This window comes from Triticum urartu, chromosome 1A, assembly GCF_056163025.1.
Source record: "Triticum urartu cultivar PI428250 chromosome 1A, HENAU_Tu73, whole genome shotgun sequence".
NCBI lineage: Eukaryota > Viridiplantae > Streptophyta > Magnoliopsida > Poales > Poaceae > Triticum > Triticum urartu.
The window spans coordinates 546700980-546727067 of NC_141873.1; the positions used below are offsets into that span (position 1 = coordinate 546700980).

General features: G+C 46.0%; 1 protein-coding gene and 1 long non-coding RNA gene across 3 annotated transcripts in view; both read left to right on the forward strand.

The window, feature by feature from the left end:
* LOC147992487 (uncharacterized) overlaps nucleotides 1-26088 on the forward strand; it is a 285776-nt gene that overhangs the window by 135537 nt on the left and 124151 nt on the right. The gene's annotated exons all lie outside the window — the stretch shown is intronic.
* LOC125528280 (uncharacterized) lies at nucleotides 19617-22585 on the forward strand. 2 transcript variants are annotated; one of them, XM_048692774.2, is made up of 5 exons: nucleotides 19617-19943; nucleotides 20326-20438; nucleotides 20608-21486; nucleotides 21567-21722; nucleotides 21936-22585. In XM_048692774.2, exons 3-5 carry the CDS (start codon nucleotides 21079-21081, stop codon nucleotides 22434-22436), a joined length of 1065 nt encoding a protein of 354 aa, XP_048548731.1. In that variant the 5' UTR covers nucleotides 19617-19943; nucleotides 20326-20438; nucleotides 20608-21078; the 3' UTR covers nucleotides 22437-22585. The 2 variants fall into 2 exon arrangements, with proteins under 2 accessions (XP_048548731.1, XP_087386796.1); XM_087530670.1 differs by having other exon boundaries at nucleotides 21073-21486.

The window sequence follows — 26088 nt, forward strand, 5'->3', positions numbered from 1 at the left end:
TCTTCCCTTTGCCCTTTTTCTTGAAACTAGTGGTCTTGTTGACCATCAACACTTGATGCTCCTTCTTGATTTCTACCTCCGCAGCTTTTAGCATTGCAAAGAGCTCGGGAATAGTCTTGTTCATCCCTTGCATATTATAGTTCATCACGAAGCTCTTGTAGCTTGGTGGCAGTGATTGGAGAATTCTGTTAATGACGCAATCATCTGGAAGATTAACTCCCAATTGAATCAAGTGATTATTATACCCAGACATTTTGAGTATATGCTCACTGACAGAACTGTTCTCCTCCATCTTGCAGCTATAGAACTTATTGGAGACTTCATATCTCTCAATCCGGGCATTTGCTTGAAATATTAACTTCAACTCTTGGAACATCTCATATGCTCCATGACGTTCAAAACGTCGTTGAAGTCCCGATTCTAAGACGTAAAGCATGGCACACTGAACTATCGAGTAGTCATCAGCTTTGCTCTGCCAGACGTTCATAACATCTGGTGTTGCTCCAGCAGCAGGCCTGGCACCTAGCGGTGCTTCCAGGAGTAATTCTTCTGTGCAGCAATGAGGATAATCCTCAAGTTACGGACCCAGTCCGTGTAATTGCTACCATCATCTTTCAACTTTGCTTTCTCAAGGAACGCATTAAAATTCAACGGAACAACAGCACGAGCCATCTATCTACAATCATCATAAACAAGCAAGATACTATCAGGGACTAAGTTCATGATAAATTTAAGTTCAATTAATCATATTACTTAAGAACTCCCACTTAGATAGACATCTCTCTAATCCTCTAAGTGATCACGTGATCCAAATCAACTAAACCATGTCCAATCATCACGTGGGATGGAGTAGTTTCATTGGTGAACATCATTATGTTGATCATATCTACTATATGATTCACGCTCGACCTTTCGGTCTCCGTGTTCCGAGGCCATATCTGTATATGCTTGGCTAGTCAAGTATAACCTGAGTATTCCGCGTGTGCAACTGTTTTGCACCCGTTGTATTTGAACGTAGAGCCTATCACACCCGATCATCACGTGGTGTCTCAGCACGAAGAACTTTCGCAACGGTGCATACTCAGGGAGAACACTTCTTGATAATTAGTGAGAGATCATCTTATAATGCTACCGTCAATCAAAGCAAGATAAGATGCATAAAAGATAAACATCACATGCAATCAATATAAGTGATATGATATGGCCATCATCATCTTGTGCTTGTGATCTCCATCTCCAAAGCACCGTCGTGATCACCATCGTCACCGGCGTGACACCTTGATCTCCATCGTAGCATCGTTGTCATCTCGCCAAGCTTGTGCTTCTACGACTATCGCTACCGTTTAGTGATAAAGTAAAGCATTACATCGCGATTGCATTGCATACAATAAAGCGACAACCATATGGCTCCTGCCGGTTGCCGATAACTCGGTTACAAAACATGATCATCTCATACAATAAAATTCAGCATCATGTCTTGACCATATCACATCACAACATGCCCTGCAAAAACAAGTTAGACGTCCTCTACTTTGTTGTTGCAAGTTTTACGTGGCTGCTACGGGCTTAAGTAAGAACCAATCTCACCTACGCATCAAAACCACAACGATAGTTTGTCAATTTGACTCTGTTCTAACCTTCGCAAGGACCGGGCGTAGCCACACTTGGTTCAACTAAAGTTGGAGAAACTGTCACCCACAAGCCACCTCTGTGCAAAGCACGTCGGGAGAACCGGTCTCGCGTAAGCGTACGCGTAATGTCGGTCTGGGCCGCTTCATCCAACAATACCGCCGAACCAAAGTATGACATGCTGGTAGGCAGTATGACTTATATCGCCCACAACTCACTTGTGTTCTACTCGTGCATATAACATCAACATATAAAACCTAGGCTCGGATGCCACTGTTGGGTAACGTAGTAATTTCAAAAAATTTCCTACGCACACGCAAGATCATGTGATGCATAGCAACGAGGGGGGGAGTGTGATCTACATACCTAGTAGATCGACAATGGAACCGTTTGGTTGATGTAGTCATACGTCTTCACGATCCGACCGATCAAGCACCGAAACTACGGCGCCTCCGAGTTCTAGCACACGTTCAGCTCGATGACGATCCCCGGAATCCGATCCAGCAAAGTGTCGGGGAAGAGTTCCGTCAGCACGACGGCGCGGTGACGATCTTGATGCACTACAGTAGCAGGGCTTCGCCTAAACTCCGCTACAGTATTATCGAGGACTATGGTGGCTGGGGGTGCCGCACACGGCTAAGGAATAGATCACGTGGATCAACTTGTGTGTTCTAGGGTGCCTCTGCCTCAGTATATAAAGGACCAAAGGGGGGAGGCTGGCCGGCCACATAGGGCGCGCCAGGAGAGTCCTACTCCCTCTGGGAGTAGGATTCCCCCCCCCCCAATCCTAGTTGGAATAGGACTTGTGGAGGGGGAAAAGAGAGAGAGGGGCCGGCCCCCTCTCCTTGTCCAATTCGGACCAAGGGAGGGGAGGGGCGCGCGGCCCATGTAGGGCTGCCTCTTCTCTTTTCCACTAAGGCCCATCATGGCCCATTTAGCTCCCGGGGGGTTCCGGTAACCTCCCGGTACTCCGGTAAAATCCCGATTTCACCCGGAACACTTCCGATATCCAAACATAGGCTTCCAATATATCAATCTTTATGTCTCGACCATTTCGAGACTCCTCGTCATGTCCGTGATCACATCCGGGACTCCAAACAACCTTCCGAACATCAAAATGCATAAACTCATAATATAACTGTCATCGTAACCTTAAGCGTGCGGACCCTACGGGTTCGAGAACAATGTAGACATGACCGAGACATGTCTCCAGTCAATAACCAATAGCGGGACCTGGATGCCCATATTGGCTCCTACATATTCTACAAAGATCTTTATCGGTCAGACCGCATAACAACATACGTCGTTCCCTTTGTCATCGGTATGTTACCTGCCCGAGATTCGATCGTCGGTATTCCAATACCTAGTTCAATCTCGTTGCCGGCAAGTCTCTTTACTCATTCTGTAATACATCATCCCGCAACTAACTCATTTAGTTGCAATGCTTGCAAGGCTTAAGTGATGTGCATTACCGAGAGGGCCCAGAGATACCTCTCCGACAATCGGAGTGACAAAACCTAATCTCGAAATAGGCCAACCCAACATGTACCTTTGGAGACACCTGTAGTACTCCTTTATAATCACCCAGTTACGTTGTGACGTTTGGTAGTACCCAAAGTGTTCCTCCGGTAAACGGGAGTTGCATAATCTCATAGTTATAGGAACATGTATAAGTCATGAAGAAAGCAATAGCAACATACTAAACGATCGGGTGCTAAGCTAATGGAATGGGTCATGTCAATCAGATCATTCTCTTAATGATGTGATCCCGTTAATCAAATAACAACTCATTGTTCATGGTTAGGAAACATAACCATCTTTGATTAACGAGCTAGTCAAGTAGAGGCATACTAGTGACACTTTGTTTGTCTATGTATTCGCACATGTATTATGTTTCCGGTTAATACAATTCTAGCATGAATAATAAACATTTATCATGATTATAAGGAAATAAATAATAACATTATTATTGCCTCTAGGGCATATTTCCTTCGCTTAGTGATAAAGTAAAGCATTACAGCGCGATTGCATTGCATACAATAAAGCGACAACCATATGGCTCCTGCCAGTTGCCGATAACTCGGTTACAAAACATGATCATCTCATACAATAAAATTTAGCATCATGTCTTGACCATATCACATCACAACATGCCCTGCAAAAACAAGTTAGACGTCCTCTACTTTGTTGTTGCAAGTTTTACATGGCTGCTACGGGCTTAAGCAAGAACCAATCTTACCTACGCATCAAAACCATAACGATAGTTTGTCAAGTTGGTGCTGTTTTAACCTTCGCAAGGACCGGGCGTAGCCACACTCGGTTCAACTAAAGTTGGAGAAACTGTCACCCGCAAGCCACCTATGTGCAAAGCACGTCGGGAGAACCGGTCTCGCGTAAGCGTACGCGTAATGTCGGTCCGGGCCGCTTCATCCAACAATACCGCCGAACCAAAGTATGACATGCTGGTAAGCAGTATGACTTATATCGCCCACAACTCACTTGTGTTCTACTCGTGCATATAACATCAACATATAAAACCTAGGCTCGGATGCCACTGTTGAGGAACGTAGTAATTTCAAAATTTTCCTACGCACACGCAAGATCATGGTGATGCATAGCAATGAGAGGGGAGAGTGTGATCTATGTACCCTTGTAGACCGACAACAGAAGCGTTAGCATAACGCGGTTGATGTAGTCGTACGTCTTCACGGCCCAACCGATCAAGCACCGAAACTACGGCACCTCCGAGTTTTAGCAGACGTTCAGCTCGATGACGATCCCCGGACTCCGATCCATCAAAGTGTCGGGGAAGAGTTCCGTCAGCACGATGGCATGGTGACGATCTTGATGTACTACCGTCGCAGGGCTTCGCCTAAGCACCGCTACAATATTATCGAGGATTATGGTGGAAGGGGGCACCGCACACGGCTAAGAATATGACCATGTGGATCAACTTGTGTGTCTAGGGGTGCCCCTGCCCCCGTATATAAAGGATCAAGGGGAGGAGGCCGGCCGGCCCCTATGGCGCGCCAAGGAGGAGTCCTCCTCCTAGTAGGAGTAGGACTCCTACTAGGAGGGGGAAAGAAGTGGGGAGGGAGAAGGAAAGGGGGGCGCCGCCCCCCCCCCCTCTCCTAGTCCAATTCGGACCAGGGGGGAGGAGGCGCGGGGCCCACCTTTGGCTGCCCCTCTCTCTCTCCACTAAGGCCCATATGGCCCATTACTTCTCCCGGGGGGGTTCCGGTAACCCTCCGGCTCTCCGGTTTTCTCCGAAATCACCCGAAACACTTCCGGTGTCCGAATATAGCCGTCCAATATATCAATCTTTATGTCTCGACCATTTCGAGACTCCTCGTCATGTCCGTTATCACATCCGGGACTCCGAACTAACTTCGGTACATCAAAACTCATAAACTCATAATATAACTTTCATCGAAACCTTAAGCGTGCGGACCCTACGGGTTCGAGAACAATGTAGACATGACCGAGACACATCTCCGGTCAATAACCAATAGCGGAACCTGGATGCTCATATTGGCTCCTACATATTCTACAAAGATCTTTATCGGTCAGACCGCATAACAACATACGTTGTTCCCTTTGTCATCGGTATGTTACTTGCCCGAGATTCGATCGTCGGTATCTCAATACCTAGTTCAATCTCGTTACCAGCAAGTCTCTTTACTCGTTCCGTAATACATCATCTCGCAACTAACTCATTAGTTGCAATGCTTGCAAGGCTTATGTGATGTGCATTACCGAGAGGGCCCAGAGATACCTCTCCGACAATCGGAGTGACAAAACCTAATCTCGAAATAGGCCAACCCAACATGTACCTTTGGAGACACCTGTAGTACTCCTTTATAATCACCCAGTTACGTTGTGACGTTTGGTAGTACCCAAAGTGTTCCTCCGGTAAACGGGAGTTGCATAATCTCATAGTTATAGGAACATGTATAAGTCATGAAGAAAGCAATAGCAACATACTAAACGATCGGGTGCTAAGCTAATGGAATGGGTCATGTCAATCAGATCATTCTCTTAATGATGTGATCCCGTTAATCAAATAACAACTCATTGTTCATGGTTAGGAAACATAACCATCTTTGATTAACGAGCTAGTCAAGTAGAGGCATACTAGTGACACTTTGTTTGTCTATGTATTCGCACATGTATTATGTTTCCGGTTAATACAATTCTAGCATGAATAATAAACATTTATCATGATTATAAGGAAATAAATAATAACATTATTATTGCCTCTAGGGCATATTTCCTTCGCTTAGTGATAAAGTAAAGCATTACAACGCGATTGCATTGCATACAATAAAGCGACAACCATATGGCTCCTGCCAGTTGCCGATAACTCGGTTACAAAACATGATCATCTCATACAATAAAATTTAGCATCATGTCTTGACCATATCACATCACAACATGCCCTGCAAAAACAAGTTAGACGTCCTCTACTTTGTTGTTGCAAGTTTTACGTGGCTGCTACGGGCTTAAGCAAGAACCAATCTTACCTACGCATCAAAACCATAACGATAGTTTGTCAAGTTGGTGCTGTTTTAACCTTCGCAAGGACCGGGCGTAGCCACACTCGGTTCAACTAAAGTTGGAGAAACTGTCACCCGCAAGCCACCTATGTGCAAAGCACGTCGGGAGAACCGGTCTCGCGTAAGCGTACGCGTAATGTCGGTCCGGGCCGCTTCATCCAACAATACCGCCGAACCAAAGTATGACATGCTGGTAAGCAGTATGACTTATATCGCCCACAACACACTTGTGTTCTACTCGTGCATATAACATCAACATATAAAACCTAGGCTCGGATGCCACTGTTGAGGAACGTAGTAATTTCAAAAAATTTCCTACGCACACGCAAGATCATGGTGATGCATAGCAATGAGAGGGGAGAGTGTGATCTATGTACCCTTGTAGACCGACAACAGAAGCGTTAGCATAACGCGGTTGATGTAGTCGTACGTCTTCACGGCCCAACCGATCAAGCACCGAAACTACGGCACCTCCGAGTTTTAGCAGACGTTCAGCTCGATGACGATCCCCGGACTCCGATCCATCAAAGTGTCGGGGAAGAGTTCCGTCAGCACGATGGCGTGGTGACGATCTTGATGTACTACCGTCGCAGGGCTTCGCCTAAGCACCGCTACAATATTATCGAGGATTATGGTGGAAGGGGGCACCGCACACGGCTAAGAATATGACCATGTGGATCAACTTGTGTGTCTAGGGGTGCCCCTGCCCCCGTATATAAAGGATCAAGGGGAGGAGGCCGGCCGGCCCCTATGGCGCGCCAAGGAGGAGTCCTCCTCCTAGTAGGAGTAGGACTCCTACTAGGAGGGGGAAAGAAGTGGGGAGGGAGAAGGAAAGGGGGGCGCCGCCCCCCCCCCCCTCTCCTAGTCCAATTCGGACCAGGGGGGAGGAGGCGCGGGGCCCACCTTTGGCTGCCCCTCTCTCTCTCCACTAAGGCCCATATGGCCCATTACTTCTCCCGGGGGGGTTCCGGTAACCCTCCGGCTCTCCGGTTTTCTCCGAAATCACCCGAAACACTTCCGGTGTCCGAATATAGCCGTCCAATATATCAATCTTTATGTCTCGACCATTTCGAGACTCCTCGTCATGTCCGTTATCACATCCGGGACTCCGAACTAACTTCGGTACATCAAAACTCATAAACTCATAATATAACTTTCATCGAAACCTTAAGCGTGCGGACCCTACGGGTTCGAGAACAATGTAGACATGACCGAGACACATCTCCGGTCAATAACCAATAGCGGAACCTGGATGCTCATATTGGCTCCTACATATTCTACAAAGATCTTTATCGGTCAGACCGCATAACAACATACGTTGTTCCCTTTGTCATCGGTATGTTACTTGCCCGAGATTCGATCGTCGGTATCTCAATACCTAGTTCAATCTCGTTACCAGCAAGTCTCTTTACTCGTTCTGTAATACATCATCTCGCAACTAACTCATTAGTTGCAATGCTTGCAAGGCTTATGTGATGTGCATTACCGAGAGGGCCCAGAGATACCTCTCCGACAATCGGAGTGACAAAACCTAATCTCGAAATAGGCCAACCCAACATGTACCTTTGGAGACACCTGTAGTACTCCTTTATAATCACCCAGTTACGTTGTGACGTTTGGTAGTACCCAAAGTGTTCCTCCGGTAAACGGGAGTTGCATAATCTCATAGTTATAGGAACATGTATAAGTCATGAAGAAAGCAATAGCAACATACTAAACGATCGGGTGCTAAGCTAATGGAATGGGTCATGTCAATCAGATCATTCTCTTAATGATGTGATCCCGTTAATCAAATAACAACTCATTGTTCATGGTTAGGAAACATAACCATCTTTGATTAACGAGCTAGTCAAGTAGAGGCATACTAGTGACACTTTGTTTGTCTATGTATTCGCACATGTATTATGTTTCCGGTTAATACAATTCTAGCATGAATAATAAACATTTATCATGATTATAAGGAAATAAATAATAACATTATTATTGCCTCTAGGGCATATTTCCTTCGCTTAGTGATAAAGTAAAGCATTACAACGCGATTGCATTGCATACAATAAAGCGACAACCATATGGCTCCTGCCAGTTGCCGATAACTTGGTTACAAAACATGATCATCTCATACAATAAAATTTAGCATCATGTCTTGACCATATCACATCACAACATGCCCTGCAAAAACAAGTTAGACGTCCTCTACTTTGTTGTTGCAAGTTTTACGTGGCTGCTACGGGCTTAAGCAAGAACCAATCTTACCTACGCATCAAAACCATAACGATAGTTTGTCAAGTTGGTGCTGTTTTAACCTTCGCAAGGACCGGGCGTAGCCACACTCGGTTCAACTAAAGTTGGAGAAACTGTCACCCGCAAGCCACCTATGTGCAAAGCACGTCGGGAGAACCGGTCTCGCGTAAGCGTACGCGTAATGTCGGTCCGGGCCGCTTCATCCAACAATACCGCCGAACCAAAGTATGACATGCTGGTAAGCAGTATGACTTATATCGCCCACAACACACTTGTGTTCTACTCGTGCATATAACATCAACATATAAAACCTAGGCTCGGATGCCACTGTTGAGGAACGTAGTAATTTCAAAAAATTTCCTACGCACACGCAAGATCATGGTGATGCATAGCAATGAGAGGGGAGAGTGTGATCTATGTACCCTTGTAGACCGACAACAGAAGCGTTAGCATAACGCGGTTGATGTAGTCGTACGTCTTCACGGCCCAACCGATCAAGCACCGAAACTACGGCACCTCCGAGTTTTAGCAGACGTTCAGCTCGATGACGATCCCCGGACTCCGATCCATCAAAGTGTCGGGGAAGAGTTCCGTCAGCACGATGGCGTGGTGACGATCTTGATGTACTACCGTCGCAGGGCTTCGCCTAAGCACCGCTACAATATTATCGAGGATTATGGTGGAAGGGGGCACTGCACACGGCTAAGAATATGACCATGTGGATCAACTTGTGTGTCTAGGGGTGCCCCTGCCCCCGTATATAAAGGATCAAGGGGAGGAGGCCGGCCGGCCCCTATGGCGCGCCAAGGAGGAGTCCTCCTCCTAGTAGGAGTAGGACTCCTACTAGGAGGGGGAAAGAAGTGGGGAGGGAGAAGGAAAGGGGGGCGCCGCCCCCCCCCCCTCTCCTAGTCCAATTCGGACCAGGGGGGAGGAGGCGCGGGGCCCACCTTTGGCTGCCCCTCTCTCTCTCTCCACTAAGGCCCATATGGCCCATTACTTCTCCCGGGGGGGTTCCGGTAACCCTCCGGCTCTCCGGTTTTCTCCGAAATCACCCGAAACACTTCCGGTGTCCGAATATAGCCGTCCAATATATCAATCTTTATGTCTCGACCATTTCGAGACTCCTCGTCATGTCCGTTATCACATCTGGGACTCCGAACTAACTTCGGTACATCAAAACTCATAAACTCATAATATAACTTTCATCGAAACCTTAAGCGTGCGGACCCTACGGGTTCGAGAACAATGTAGACATGACCGAGACACATCTCCGGTCAATAACCAATAGCGGAACCTGGATGCTCATATTGGCTCCTACATATTCTACGAAGATCTTTATCGGTCAGACCGCATAACAACTTACGTTGTTCCCTTTGTCATCGGTATGTTACTTGCCCGAGATTCGATCGTCGGTATCTCAATACCTAGTTCAATCTCGTTACCAGCAAGTCTCTTTACTCGTTCCGTAATACATCATCTCGCAACTAACTCATTAGTTGCAATGCTTGCAAGGCTTATGTGATGTGCATTACCGAGAGGGCCCAGAGATACCTCTCCGACAATCGGAGTGACAAATCCTAATCTCGAAATACGCCAACCCAACATGTACCTTTGGAGACACCTGTAGAGCAACTTTATAATCACCCATTTACATTGTGACGTTTGGTAGCACACAAAGTGTTCCTCCGGCAACCGGGAGTTGCATAATCTCATAGTCATAGGAATATGTATAAGTCGTGAAGAAAGCAATAGCAACATACTAAATGATCGGGTGCTAAGCTAATGGAATGGGTCATGTCAATCAGATCATTCACCTAATGATGTGATCCCGTTAATCAAATAACAAATCTTTGTTCATGGTTAGGAAACATAACCATCTTTGATTAACGAGCTAGTCAAGTAGAGGCATACTAGTGACACTCTGTTTGTCTATGTATTCACACATGTATTATGTTTCCGGTTAATACAATTCTAGCATGAATAATAAACATTTATCATGATATAAGGAAATAAATAATAACTTTATTATTGCCTCTAGGGCATATTTCCTTCACCCTACTCACTCACATTGATATCTATTGATGAGCATCTCCATAGCCCGTTGATATGCCTAGTTGATGTGAGACTATATTCTCCTTTTTGTCTTCTCCACAACCACCATTTTATTCCACCTATAGTGCTATATCCATGGCTCACGCTCATATATTGCGTGAAGATTGAAAAAGTTTGAGAACATCAAAAGTATGAAACAATTGCTTGGCTTGTCATCGGGGTTGTGCATGATTTGAATACATTGTGTGGTGAAGATGGAGCATAGCCAGACTATATGATTTTGTAGGGATAACTTTCTTTGGCCATGTTATTTTGAGAAGACATAATTGCTTGGTTAGTATGCTTGAAGTATCATTAGTTTTATGTCAATATGAAACTTTTGTCTTGAATCTTATGGATCTGAATATTCTTGCCACAATAAAGAGAACTACATGGATAAATATGTTAGGTAGCATTCCACATCAAAAATTCTGTTTTTATCATTTACCTACTCGAGGACGAGTAGGAATTAAGCTCGGGATGCTGATACGTCCCCAACGTATCTATAATTTTTGATTGTTCCATGCTATTATATTATCAACCTTGGATGTTTTATATGCATTTATATGATTTTTGGGACTAACCTATTAACCCAGAGCCCAGTGCCAGTTTCTGTTTTTTCCTTGTTTTAGAGTATCGCAGAAAAGGAAAATCAAACGGAATCCAATTGACCTGAAACTTCACGGAACTTATTTTTGGAACGGAAGCAATCCAGAAGACTTGGGGTCTGCGTAAGGGAAGCAACAAGGAAGGCACGAGGCAGGGGGCGTGCCCTCCACCCTCGTGGGCCCCTCGTGGCTTCCCTGACATACTTCTTCCTCCTATATATATATATATATCCATATACCCTAAAAACATCCGGGAGCACAATAGATTGGGAGTTTCGCCGCCAGAAGCCTCCGTAGCCACCAAAAACCAATCTAGACCCGTTCCGGCACCCTGCCGGAGGGGGAATCCTTCTCCGGTGGCCATCTTCATCATCCTGGTGCTCTCCATGATGAGGAGGGAGTAGTTCTCCCTCGGGGCTGAGGTATGTACCAGTAGCTATGTGTTTGATCTCTCTCTCTCTCTCGTGTTCTTGAGGTGATATGTTCTTGAGGTGATATGTTCTTGATGTATCGCGAGCTTTGCTATTATAGTTGGATCTTATGATGCTTCTCCCCCTCTACTCTCTTGTAATGGATTGAGTTTCCCCTATTGAAGTTATCTTATCGGATTGAGTCTTTAAAGATTTGAGAACACTTGATGTATGTCTTGCTGTGCGTATCTGTGGTGACAATGGGATATCACGTGATTCACTTGATGTATGTTTTGGTGATCAACTTGCGGGTTCCGCCCATGAACCTATGCATATGGGTTGGCACACGTTTTCGTCGTGATTCTCTGGTAGAAACTTTGGGGCACTCTTTGAGGTTCTATGTGTTGGTTGAATAGATGAATCTGAGATTGTGTGATGCATATCGTATAATCATACCCACGGATACTTGAGGTGACATTGGAGTATCTAGGTGACATTAGGGTTTTGGTTGATTTGTGTCTTAAGGTGTTATTCTAGTACGAACTCTAGGGCTGTTTGTGACACTTATAGGAATAGCCCAATGGATTGATTGGAAAGAATAACTTTGAGGTGGTTTCGTACCGTACCATAATCTCTTCGTTTGTTCTCCGCTATTAGTGACTTTGGAGTGACTCTTTGTTGCATGTTGAGGGATAGTTATGTGATCCAATTATGTTATTGTTGTTGAGAGAACTTGAACTAGTGAAAGTATGAACCCTAGGCCTTCTTTCAACGCATTGCAATACCGTTTACTCTCACTTTCATCATTAGTTACCTTGATGTTTTTATATTTCAGATTACAGAAACCTATATCTACCATCCATATTGCACTTGTATCACCATCTCTTCACCGAACTATTGCACCTATACAATTTGCCATTGTATTCGGTGTGTTGGGGACACAAGAGACTCTTTGTTATTTGGTTGCAGGGTTGTTTGAGAGAGATCATCTTTATCCTACGCCTCCTACGGATTGATAAACCTTAGGTCATCCACTTGAGGGAAATTTTCTATTGTCCTACAAACCTCTGCACCTGGAGGCCCAACAACGTCTACAAGAATAAGGTTGTGTAGTAGACATCAACTCCCCGGCAACGGCGCCAGAAATGGCTCATTGTCGGGAGTCAAATCTTGACTTGCACGAACCTCCCCGGAACGGCACCAGAAATCTTCTTGCTACCTCTTGAGCACTGCGTTGGATTTCCTTAAAGAGGAAAGGATGATGCAGCAAAGTAGCGTAAGTATTTCCCTCAGTTTTTGAGAACCAAGGTATCAATCCAGTAGGAGGCTACGCGCGAGTCCCTCGTACCTGCACAAAACAAATAACTCCTCGCAACCAACGCGATAAGGGGTTGTCAATCCCTTCACGGTCACTTACGAGAGTGAGATCTGATAGATATGATAAGATAATATTTTTTTGGTATTTTTGTGATAAAGATGCAAAGTAAAATAAAAGCAAATGAAATAACTAAGTATTGGAAGATTAATATGATGAAGATAGACCCAGGGGCCATAGGTTTCACTAGTGGCTTCTCTCAAGAGCATAAGTATTTTACGGTGGGTGAACGAATTACTGTTGAGCAATTGACAGAATTGAGCATAGTTATGATAATATCTAGGTATGATCATGTATATAGACATCACGTCCGAGACAAGTAGACCGACTCCTGCCTGCATCTACTACTATTACTCCACTCATCGACCGCTATACTTGGCCATGGGCAGCCCGGCCCGGTCGGCCCGACCCGACCCAGCCTGAAAAAGCCCGACCCGGCCCGGCCCGACCTTGTCCATGGGCCGGGCTCGGGCCTAGGTTTTGAGCCTGAAGCCCGGGCCGGGGCGGGCCCGGGCCCGCCGATTTCGCCATTTAAGGAAGAGGCCCAGCCCGTGGCCTGAGGCCCGACGGGCTTTTAGTGTGATGGGCTGGGCTCGGGCCCGATTTTTAGGCCCGACGGCCGGGCCGGGCCGGGCTCGCGCCTTGGTTTTTTGCGTCGGGCTTTGGTTGGCCCGGCGCGAAGCCCGGCCCGGCCCGAGGAATGGCCAGGTATATCGACCGCTATCCAGCATGCATCTAGAGTATTAAGTTAATGAAAATAGAGTAACGCCTTAAGCAAGATGACATGATGTAGAGGGATAAATTCATGCAATATGATAAAAACCCCATCTTGTTATCCTTGATGGCAACAATACAATACGTGCCTTGCTGCCCCTACTGTCACTGGGAAAGGACACCGCAAGATTGAACCCAAAGCTAAGCACTTATCCCATTGCAAGAAAGATCAATCTAGTAGGCCAAACCAAACTGATAATTCAAAGAGACTTGCAAAGATAACCAATCATACATAAAAGAATTCAGAGAAGATTCAAATATTGTTCATAGATAATCTTGATCATAAACCCACAATTCATCGGTCTCAACAAACACACCGCAAAAAGAAGATTACATCGAATAGATCTCCACAAGAGAGGGGGAGATCATTGTATTGAGATCCAAAAAGAGAGAAGAAGCCATCTAGGTAATAACTATGGACCCGAAGGTCTGAGGTAAACTACTCACACTTCATCGAAGAGGCTATGGTGTTGATGTAGAAGCCCTCCGTGATGGATTCCCCCTCCGGCGGAGCTCCGGAACAGGCCCCAAGATGGGATCTCGTGGATACAGAAGGTTGCGGCAGTGGAATTAGGTTTTTGGCTCCGTATCTGATCGTTTGGGGGTACATAGGTATATATAGGAGGAAGGAGTACGTCGGTGGAGCAACAGGGGGCCCACGAGGGTGGAGGGCGCGCCTGGGAGGGGGGGTAGGCGCGCCCCCTACCTCGTGGCTTCCTCCTTTATTTATTGACGTAGGGTCCAAGTCTCCTGGATCATGTTCATTCCAAAAATCACGTTTCCGAAGGTTTCATTCCGTTTGGACTCCGTTTGATATTCCTTTTCTGTGAAACTCTGAAATAGGCAAAAAAACAGCAATTCTGGGCTGGGGCTCCGGTTAATAGGTTAGTTCCAAAAATAATATAAAAGTGGATAATAAAGCCTAATAATGTCCAAATCAGTAGATAATATAAGGTGGCCGCTACGCGTCGGCCGGCGGATGTGTTGGAAACATCCATCGCTTGTACCACCGTCCGATACGCGTCCCGACAACCGTCCGATCCAACTACGGCGTGCATGACTATTCCTGCAGCAACCGCTCTGTTTCAGAAATAAAAAACCATGTCTGCCATCCAGACACACCTGCGCGCAGCGCGGCGCCAAGCCCCGCCACCGTGAAAGCGCTGCTGCCGGGGCGCTACAGGGACCGTGGCCGTCGTTCTCAGCTCCGACCGCCGCCGGGGGGCTTCCTTCGACAAGATCAAATCAGGGCAGCTGGGTAAGTTTCTGAATCTTAATCCCTGAGTTGCGTGTCACTGTAACTGCTGTAGATCCTATTTATCAGAAGCGGGCTGTTTGGATTCATGCGTGTGGCAGCTAAAAAAAGTTTTAGAATTATGTGGGAGAAGCCAAGGCACAACCCTAAACCCCTGCCTCCTTCTTGTATCTCTGCAACATGTATCTGAAACATCTCATTTTTTTGTTTATCAACATAAGAAACACATAGCTAGTTGTTGTCTCTGGTTTCAATTTTGTTTATGAATGGAATGGATTGCATGAATTTCTAAAACAGCAAAATACAACTGTTGATTCCATGTATCTATCTAGGCCATGTATCTATTGATGCATTGTAGATGAAATTTTGAAGTTCCAGCAATTCTGAAAATTTTGAAACAACAAATATAACTCTTGATGCCTTGTAGATGAAAAAAGTGATTATTGCACAACACCTGCTATATTTTACGAAAATAAAAACTTGTGCCTCATTTCAGGAAGCTGCGACTGAAGGGGAAGGGAGCTATGTCCAAGGAACTTCTCTGTCCATGATAATGAAGATTCAGATGGTTTGTTGCATGCTGATGATGCAATGCAAGATGATTCGGATGATGGAGATGTTTCATCGCAGCCACTACCACCCTATGTTGGCATGGTCTTTGACACAATTCAGGATGCAAAGAAATTCTACAATGACTATGCCTTCAAGTTGGGTTTCGGGACACACATATCTTCAACAAAGTACAACCAGAAGAAGGGACGGAAGCGAGAGGATGTCGTAATGATCAAGAGGGTCTTTGGGTGTGTGCACGCTAGAACAGCTGATAAACCGGAAACAAGTAGCACCTCGGAGATCATTGCAACAGAAGCAAGCAACACCAGCAAGCGGCTTGTGCAGGCATGTGGACCACTCAAAGTTGCGACAGAGGCAGCGGCAGCACCACCTAAATGTCAATTTTGCTCAGAGGTTGGACATGCTGTACCAAACTGTCTGTACTTGAGAGCGGTGATGACAAATGCTCCGAGAAATGCCCAAGCAATACAACTCAACCTATAGGAAAAAATGCTCCAAAGAAATGCTCCATAAAATGTTTTCCATTTTCTTTTGATCCTCACATTGTGCTTGAGGAAAAAACATTCATAGTTTCTATTTTGCAACATTGATGATGCATTTAATATATATTTCCATTTTGCAAAAACTATGTTACGGGAAAACAGAGGAAATAAAAAGATCTCATATTCTTATGTGTGCCTGAAATTGATACCTATGTGTGCCTGAAAACGGAGGAAAACAGAGCACTATCCTGCAAGAAAACAGGCAAGAAAGGCTCACATTTTGTATCTTGAAATAGTTTTCAATTTGTTGTTTTCTTGATTTTGTCCTCCTTACAATATTTTTGTTTTCATGTTACGACAAAACATGTTTCCAGCACTTGAAACATCTTGTGTATTGAACAGTTTTTTGAGGTCTGATCCAGAACATGAATGATGCTTTCAGCAAATGTTGACATATTCCCAGTATTGCTAAGCACATTTTGTCCTCCCTCCAGTAATTTACATACATACATGATGATGCAAGATGGTTTCAGTTAAAAAATGAAGTGTTTCGGCAATATAATCCCAGTAAATATACATGGCACATGAAGTGTGATTTCACTGTTTCAGCACAAAAAAACCAATGAAAACAAAAATATACCAAGCTGCAAAAAAGTCCTGTCATTTTCATTACCAACTCTCCATCAATCTCTAGTTCACATTCACATGGGTCAGCATGAATCATGATGGATGATGCTCCAGCATTTCAAAACAAACTAAAAAGGTAAAAAAAAAAGAGGACATGCCCAGCATGATAGATGCTCTGAGTTCAACAAAAAACATCTAGGTAGCTCCGGCATGATACTTGTTGTTTTCAGTTACATAAATGGATGTTTCGGACACATGGACTCACAAAATAAAAAATAAAAACTAAGCTAGCGAGCTTCTGTTCCGATTGTCATCTTCTACGAGCTTCTCAGCAGTTTATGGAACTCTTCGGCTGAGTTGAGAGTATTCTAAGGGTGTTTGAAAAGCTTCGGTGATACGAATGTCTGAAAATTGAGCAACGACCTCGTGTCCTGAGCATAGAAAAGGCAGAAATACAAAAAACATGGAAAAGATTAATATTCCGCGCAGCTGCTTTGCCGACCAACGAGTTTGGAAGATAGGCATGCTGCAAAACAAGAGCAAAAATGAAAACATGGAAACTATCAACAATGCATATCTACTTATCAGAGAATGAAAAGTACTTAAGCAAAAGTTGAAGATTGTATATATAACTGCAGATAAAATGCAGGTTTGAAAGAACATTAGTTAATCCAACTAACTTCAGATAAACATGAGCTAAAAATTCATGGAAAAGTATTGGAACAGTAGCTAAATTTCAGAGAAAAGATATATGTAGTTTCAGAAGCAAAAACTGAGTTCCCTGTGCTATAAGCTAGCAGTACAAACATTCCTCTAGTTTCAGAAATATAAGCTACAGACATAACCTACAAACTAGTTTCAGAAAGGTAAGTTTCTCTTAAATTTAGCTACTGTTTCTCTGAAATTACATATATGTTTCCTTCCCTTCTCTGAAACTACATATATGTTTCTCTGAGACTACAAACTGGATAACTGCATGAGCTACAGAAGCTTTGAACTAAAAAGAAAAATACCGCATCACTAGTTTCCTGCAGCACATCAAGTCTGTACCACTAATTCCATACAACACATCAAAATCCTGCATCACTAACTTCCAAGTAAAAAATGCTACAGAAGTTTTGAGCTACAAACATTCAGAAAAGAATAGTATCGGCTACATCACATCAAGGGGATAGCATGAGCTCCATCAGCGTATTCTGAAAGTCAAATAAACAATTCTGCAACACTGGATCTGCAACATCCAAATCCCTACTACACATCTACACGTCTACACCACCTATATCATCTACACCATCCACCTTGGTGCCGACGACGAGAGCATCTCCCTACGTCAGAGCACCGCTACGATGAGCTGCAAAAATTCAGAAACTAACACAAAAATGAGATCCTGCAACTTTAAGTTCTCTCTGCATCACAACATAAACTATGAGCTTCAAAAAAATAAAACAAAGAGGATCCTACAGAAACTGCGTGCTCCGGAAATTCAAAAACACACAAATGGGATCCAGTGCACAAATTTTCAGCAGAAGGGGATCCAGTACACAAATTTGTATCACATCATAAACTATGAGCTTCAGAAAAATGAAACAAGGGGATCCTACAGAAACTGCACGCCCCAAAAATTCAGAAACACACCTATGAGTTTTCAGAACTATGCGCTCCAGTGCACAAATTTTCAGCAGCATAAAAACTGAAAAAATGATCCTGAAACTCGTTGTCGCGCCGTCGAACTACCTACAACGCCGCCGAACTACCTACAACCGCTCTGCTCCTTGTCGCGCCATCGTCTCCATCATGGTGACATGCCATTTATTTTTTTAAGGAAAATGAACTATGAAGGTAGCTAAAACTGACTAAACGGGGCTTATGGACGCCACTTATTTGCCATTTACATCCCCACCGGCCCACCTCCTCCCAGCGAATCGTTCACCAACTAAGAGGGTCCTATTTCGGTTATGTTTTGTTTCTTTTAACAGTTCCCTAGTAAAAAAATCAAACCATCTGCATCCAAATTGCCAAGATCTAGAGTTGATTATAAGAAAACCTCCAAACTAGGTGAGAGCACGTCCGCTAATTTGTAGCAGCAAATAACTGAACTACCATTTCAGCAACCTAACAGAGATATCCAATGCAACAAATGAACAAGTTCACTCATTTATGGTTCCATCTCAGCTAGCAAAACCAGACGAACAAGATGCTCCAAATCAACAATCCAGTTCATCAGGACGGCAACAGAATGCCTTCCAGTAGAACAACAGCCGCAACAGAATCACATCAACAGTTGGGGAACACAATCCATCCGCACAAGGAAACCTACAATTCTGACGCTGTTTCGTTCCTTCGGCCAAATGCATGCTCAAGAAATCGAACAAGGAAACAAAATCAATCAGTGCAGGAAAAACATGCTAATTTTCGGCCGCCGCCCGTCTTCCGGAGCATCTTGTTCATGGGGAGGGGGGCGGTTGCCCGATCCATACATGTCGGCCACCGCCGAACCCATCATCGTCGTCGCCACCGCGGAGGATATGCGCCACCGCTCCTGCCACCCAACACCCTGCGCCGCCCGCCGCCGCCCTCCTGAATCCAGCCGCGTATCCCTAGCCCTCTCAGAGACAAGAGTCTATAGAGCTGGTCAGTTGCAAGAATAACTGTACTGAAACAATGGCTCTGTTTCAGAAACGCACGCGCGTCACGCGACGGGGAGGCTGTCGTCCGTCCGATCAACAGGCGATCCGATGGACGCGGAGCCGGCGGATGCGGCGCAAGTGATCGGTCGGGTGAAGGAGAGCTTTTCCCATAATATAACATGGAGGAATCAAAAATTATAAATACGTTGGAGACGTATCAACGTGCGCGGTGTGATCGGCGAAAATTTCATCCGGTGCGCCATTACCTATCATTGCCCATAAAAATTTCGGACCACTTGCCATTTGGACAGGTATGGGGCAAATCATCAAACCCCAAGTAAAATGGGGCAAAATATTCAATCCCCCTATTAACCATGCTCTAAAAAACACTACAGAACCACTACGCTAGATCTGAAAAGAATACTAAACCTAATCCCATATAGCCTAGCCTAATCGAGCACGCCGCCGCCGCCGCCGCGCCGGTTCAGCGCTGCCCTCACATCGCCGGCAGCCCAGCCCTCACGCTGCGGCCGTGGCGCCGTCCTCTACGCCCTCCGTCGCCGCCGTCCTCTACGCCCCTCTGCCGCCGCCGAAGCTCTCCACGGCAACAACCCTCTCCGCCGTCGACGGCACCCTGTAGTCTTGCACGCCTCCGACTTCTGCACCCGAAAATTATTATCCAACACATACAATAGGTCAGGATTTTATTTGTACTTATGCTAGCCATGATTCTTCAAAGCAGGCCTAATATGTGAACGATCTGAACCGTGAAGTCTGAAACTGTGACTACTAACCTCTGTTTCCAGTCTAGTACTGTGAGTCTGACCAGAGCACTATTGTGATTTGAGCTGAACTAGTATGTCTATGTTTTTGATTCTTTGATAGTTTTTGTGTTGCCGAAGCTGAAAATATATGCTTAAATGGGTATCTTATTACATAACCATGATATATATCATAATATTCTGTAGTCATGTTTGCAAATTGAACAAGTTTGTTGGTTTGCTTTTTCTTCTTCTATGGCTGGTGGCTAACTCTTGTTTTGACTTTCTTGAATGCTCGATGGAACTTTTCTTGCAGAGACAGGCTGAGATTGTTAAATGGCAAAGAGAAAGATGGGTTCAGAAGAGGACATACGTGGAAAAACGGTGAAAAGAAAGGGACCGAGGCTTCAGCTGACTAGCCTGCCAACGGTATGGGAAATTTGTATTGGAGTATCAAGTTAGAATCACGTTAGGAATGTGCTGCTATTCTCCTTCCTCAGCATTTTTCTTTCTCGAACATTCTCCTACGTCGGCATGATCTTCCACATAACATGGCAAAATATGTATTGTTGCTCAATCCAAAATTTCATTGATGTAGGAAATTCTCTGTTGTATCTTGTCGCAACTGCCGATAAAAGAAGCTGTGCGGACTAGCATACTGTAGGAACAGTGGAGATGTCTTTGGCGTTGCCACTCGAATATAGCATTCAGTCTTATATCAATGTTGCCAGCAGTTCCTCGTAATCGTATCATTGGAGCGCTAAAACTTGATGATAATAAACTGAGGAAGCAAGAGTTTATTTAGAGAGTTGATGCAGTCCTAGAGAGACACAGTGGTGCAGGGGTTGACAGGATTCAGTTTCGTGCTCCATTTGATAATAAGCATAGAGACCAGATAGAAAGATGGGTGAACTTTGCTACTGCCTCGAAGGCGAAGCAGATTATTTTCGATTTCTTGACCGCCAGCGACATAAGCCGGCCATGTAACTTCGATTTGCATCTTCTTGATGATAGTAAAAGTTTAAGCTTGCGGTCTATAAAACTCTGCTCTGTTTCTCTAAAGGTGCCCATGGGATTCAAGGGTTTTCAGAACCTTAAATCGACTTACCTAGCAGACACAAATATTACTGATGATGGTCTTCAACATTTGATGTCCAACTGCAGTGTTCTAGAGTTCCTTGGAATTGTAGGTTGTGCAATGCTTACAACGTTGCAAATATCTCATCCTTCAAACACACTTAAGCATTTGCATGTATATGACTGCTGTTTGCTTCAAGGGATGGAGTTAAACTTTGGTCTGGTAAGACTTGAGTACAGAGGTCTGCCGATTGTGTTATCGCCTCCTGGAACCTTGCTTCTAACAAATATGTGCATAAAGTTGGAGGGTATTTGTACTTCTCTTGAATACATCTTCACCAAACTTCGTGATAATGTGCCTCGTCTCGAGGTTCTGAATCTAAAATGCCAGGAGTATAAGGTTTGGGATTCTCTGTTTCTTTCCATCAGTTTTCAATGTCGGTTTTGTTGTTTGTTTTCTTATTTGTCTGTGTGGTTCAGATGACTACATTGCCAGGAGAGCTGCATGAGTTTGTTTATTTGAAGCACCTGATATTGGAGTTAACTTTTGAGAGCTGTCAGAGAGGGAAGACTGATATCCTTCAATTTGCCTGCCTTCTGGTTGCTTCTCCTTCCTTAGAAAAGCTTGAATTTCATGTAAGTTTAGCATTTTCAACTTTGATTCAAGTAACCACTAGAAATCCGAGTATTGTTCTTAGCCGACCCTGCTTATGCCTTTGAAATAAAAATATGACAACTATCTATCAGAAGCATGTATCAGATAGTTTGCCTTTTATCGATTATACATGAGCTACTTCAGATTGCTAAGGAGTAAGCACAAAGTATTCACATCCTTGATTTTATCTACAGATGTGGCTGCGCTGGGGTCGGGAACGGTATAGAGCCGAGGACGGGAGTCTCCGGAGCCTTCCTTCCCAGCCACACTCCCATCTCAGGTCGGTCGATATCACGGGGTTTTACGGCGAGAAGGACCGGCTGGAGCTTGTGCTCCACATCCTCAGAGATTCCGTTGCGCTGGAGTCGATGAAGGTAGATCCAAGCCCTGTGGTTGCTGCTGATGTTAACCGACTTGGGGGACTGGGGAGCATGCATGTTCCTCATTTTGTGGATGGCTATGAAGTCGCCCTTGAGTTCCTCTGCAGCAAAGACCGTCGCAATGTTGTCCATGTCGCAGAGCCTCTCGCCGGTCTGGGGGTGCTTAGGCTCGGCGCGAGCCCCGATATCATCGAGAGGGCCCGACGTGGGTCTTCCCCCCTGAGTCCATGCAACAGTAGTGCAAAGGCATCCTGGCAACGTGTGAAGAGGGTGAAGCGATTGTCGCGGCCTTCCTCCAGCCGAGGAGCTTCCTGAAGCTGCTCTATATACCGGCAAGTACCTGGAAACAGAAGAGAAGCAAAAGAATCCAGCTCTGCGGACGTAATAGAGCCGTCATGTTGTGGGTTCCCTGAGGTTGCTATATTTTCTGGCTTTGTTGTGTTAAAAAACCTTCAACGATTTCAGCAACTTTTGTGTTAGGATCTAAGTAGTGATCGCCCGATCTATTACACTTGCTCACGAATTCGAGTCCCAGAGGTAGAATTACAGGCACTAATACAAGAATTTGGAGGAAGGGGATCGGGAAGAAGAAGAAAGTGCCGCTGCCGTGATCCACTGGATGACGGGGTCTTCGTGGGACGTGCCTTAAGTAGCCAGCCGGTCAGTTGGGCTTAGTGGACCCATTGCGGCCCAGTGTTGGATGGGTTGGGCTTCCTGGCCCTGATGGGTCGAGAGGCAGCGATCGGGTCGCTGCCGTCTGGGTCCTTCTTGTCAGCGGCTGGTGCAGGGTCAGCTGGAGTAGGGGCGCTGACATCCCCTCCTCCTTGCGATGAAGCTTGCCCCCAAGCCTCTGCTGCGGGAAAGCGGGCTTGCAGAGCCACTCGGTCTTCCCAAGTGTCTTCTAGGGCTGCTTCATCCGACCAACGGATGCAAACTTGTTCGATCATGACACCATTCCTCTTGCGCCAACGTCGTTGGAGAACTGCGGCTGGAACAACTGGAACATCAGTACGGCGAGGGAGATCAGAGTGAGGCAGTGTACCCCGGCGCAAGGCAGTGTACCCCGGCGCAGGCAATGGCGTAGCTGGGAGACATGGAAGACAGGATGCACTTGAGCTTGCGGTGGTAGCTCCAGTTTATAAGCCGAATCATTGATCTTGGCGACGATCTGATACGGTCCATAATACTTGAACTCCAGCTTGTGGTTGGCGCGCGTTGCGACTGAAGTTTGAATGTAAGGTTGAAGTTTGAGATAAACCGAGTCGCCCACAGAGAAAGTGCGCGGAGATCAACGCATGTCTGCTTGAGCTTTCATGTACTACTGCGCTCTGTTTAAGTGTTGCTGCAACAAGTCTTGGATGACGGCGCGCTCTTCCAGCCAAGAATGCAGTGCTGGAACCGTGCACTCGCTGGTCGGAGTGATTCCCCAGTGTCTTGGTTCATGTCCGAACATCGCTTTGAACGGCGACATGCCGATGCTGGAGTGGTGTGAAGTATTGTACCAGAACTATGCTAGTGGTATCTATTGACTCCATCTGGTTGGGCAGGCATGCACAAAGCAACGGAGATAAGTTTCAAGGCATTGATTGACCCGTTCAGTTTGCCCGTCTGTTTGCGGATGATTTGCCGTACTCAGTCGCAACTGGGTGCCTGTATACTTGAACAATTCCTGCCAGAAGTGGCTTGTGAAGACAGGGTCACGATCTGACACGATCGAGGCTGGGAAACCGTGAATCCTGTAAACACTGTGCATGTAGAGGAGCGCAACCTTGGCTGCAGTATAAGGATGCGCCAGAGGGAGGAAATGACCAATTTTGGTGCGTTTGTCAACAATGACCCAGATGCAATTGTGTTTACCGGATTGTGGGAGTCCGTCAATGAAGTCCATCGCAATCATCTCCCACGGTTGTTGTGGAATTGGAAGGGGCTGGAGTAGACCTGGAGACGCTGCTCTGTCCGGTTTAGCTTGCTGACAGATCGGGCAACATCGCACATAATGCAGCACATGCGTCTTCATCTTAGGCCACGCGAACTAGACGACGAATGCGCCGGAAGGTAGCTGGGAACCCAGAGTGCCCACCCAGGGGGCTATCATGAAATGCCCCCATGATCTTCTGTTGAAGCGCCGTCAAGCCTCCTAGCCAGATACGCCCACGGAAGCGAATTATGCCCTGCTGCAAAGTGAAACGCCCTTTGGAGTCTTCTTTAATTGCCAGTTGCTCTAGCAGTTTCTGCGCCTGAGGATTGCAATTGTAACTCGCCACAACATCTTCAAGCCATGTTGGCTGCCAAGAAGTGACAGCTGAAAGGATCTCTGACGAGCATGCGCGCGACAGCGCGTCCGCGGCTGTGTTTTCGGTCCCTTTCTTGTATCGAATGGTGTAACGCAGCCCCAAGAGCTTGGTGAAAGCACGCTGCTGCCATGGGGTGGAAAGGCGCTGCTCCTCAAGGTGTATCAGACTTTTCTGGTCAGTGTAAATGACGAACTCATTGTGTTGCAGATATGGCCGCCACTGGTCCACTGCAACCACTATGGCGAGGTATTCCTTTTCATAAGTTGAGAGGCCTTGGTACCTGGGGCTCAGGCTCTTGCTCATGAAAGCGATCGGATGCCCCTCCTGCTGCAACACTGCCCCGATTCCCTTGTCGCAAGCGTCCGTTTCGATCGTGAATGTCTTGGTGAAATCCGGCAATGCCAAAACATGAGCTGTGATTAGTTGCTGTTTGAGCAGTTGGAACGCTTGAGCAGTGTTGTCGGTCCAGACGAAAGGGGTGCCCTTCTTGAGAAGATTGAACAGCGTTCTTGCGATGATGCCGAAACCGCGAACGAAACGGCGATAATAACCCGCAAGCCCAAGGAATTGCCGGACCTGTTTGGCGTCCTGCGGAGTCGTCCACTCTTGCACCGCACGGATCTTGCTTGGTTCCATGGCCACACCCTTCTCGCTGATGACATGGCCCAAGTAAGAGAGCTATTGCTAACCAAATTCACATTTAGATCTCTTGACCTTCCATTGATCCTTGCGCAGCAGCTCGAGAACCTGACGAATGTGAGAGACATGTTCTTCCCAGGTACGGCTGAACACCAAGATATCGTCGAAGAACAAGAGCACACAGTGCCGGAGGAGAGGGTGCAGGGTGTCCGTTAGCACACTGATGAAAGTTGCTGGTCCGCCTGCTAATCCGAAGGAGAGCACTTTAAACTCATAATGGCCCGAGTGCGTCTGGAAGGCGGTCTTGAATTCTTCCCCCTCTGCCAGTCAGATTTGATGATAACCTGCCTGCAGATCAAGTTTGGAGAACCACTTCGCTCCATGTAATTCATCAAGCAGCTCCTCGATCACTGGCACAGGAAATTTGCTGACGCGTGTCATGGCATTAAGATGGCGGTAGTCAATGCACAGCCGCCACATCCCGTCCTTCTTTTTGACTAGGATTGCCGGTGACGAAAAACTGCTGTGACTGCGCTGTATGACCCCTGACTGAAGCAGTTCAGCCACTTGCCGCTCAATTTCTGTCTTGTGCTCAGGCTTGTGTCGATACAGTCTGATGTTAACTGGCTGTGCGCCGGGCATCAGTGGTATGGTGTGGTCGTACGCACGGCGAGGTGGCAGACCTGTGGGTTTCTGGAACACGTCTTCAAATTCAGCTAGCACTTGCTGCAATTCAGGCGACTCCTCTGAAACAGGTGACCCCTCCTTGATCGGGCAGAGCAAAATAATGTGAAGGAGAGAGCCTTGGTGGTGCAGGTTCATGAGCTGAACCCGATTGATCACATGGCATGTCGTGGAGTTGGCTTCATGGCCGAACAGGTGAGCTCGTCCCAGGGCAGTGGGGAATTGGATGTACTTGGCGCGCCAGTCGACAGTCATAGGACTGTGTTGTTCGAGCCAGTCCATACCGAGAATGGCATCGTACGTGCCCAGTGGAAGGATCTTCATGTTGGTGTTGAAATCGTGGCCCTGAG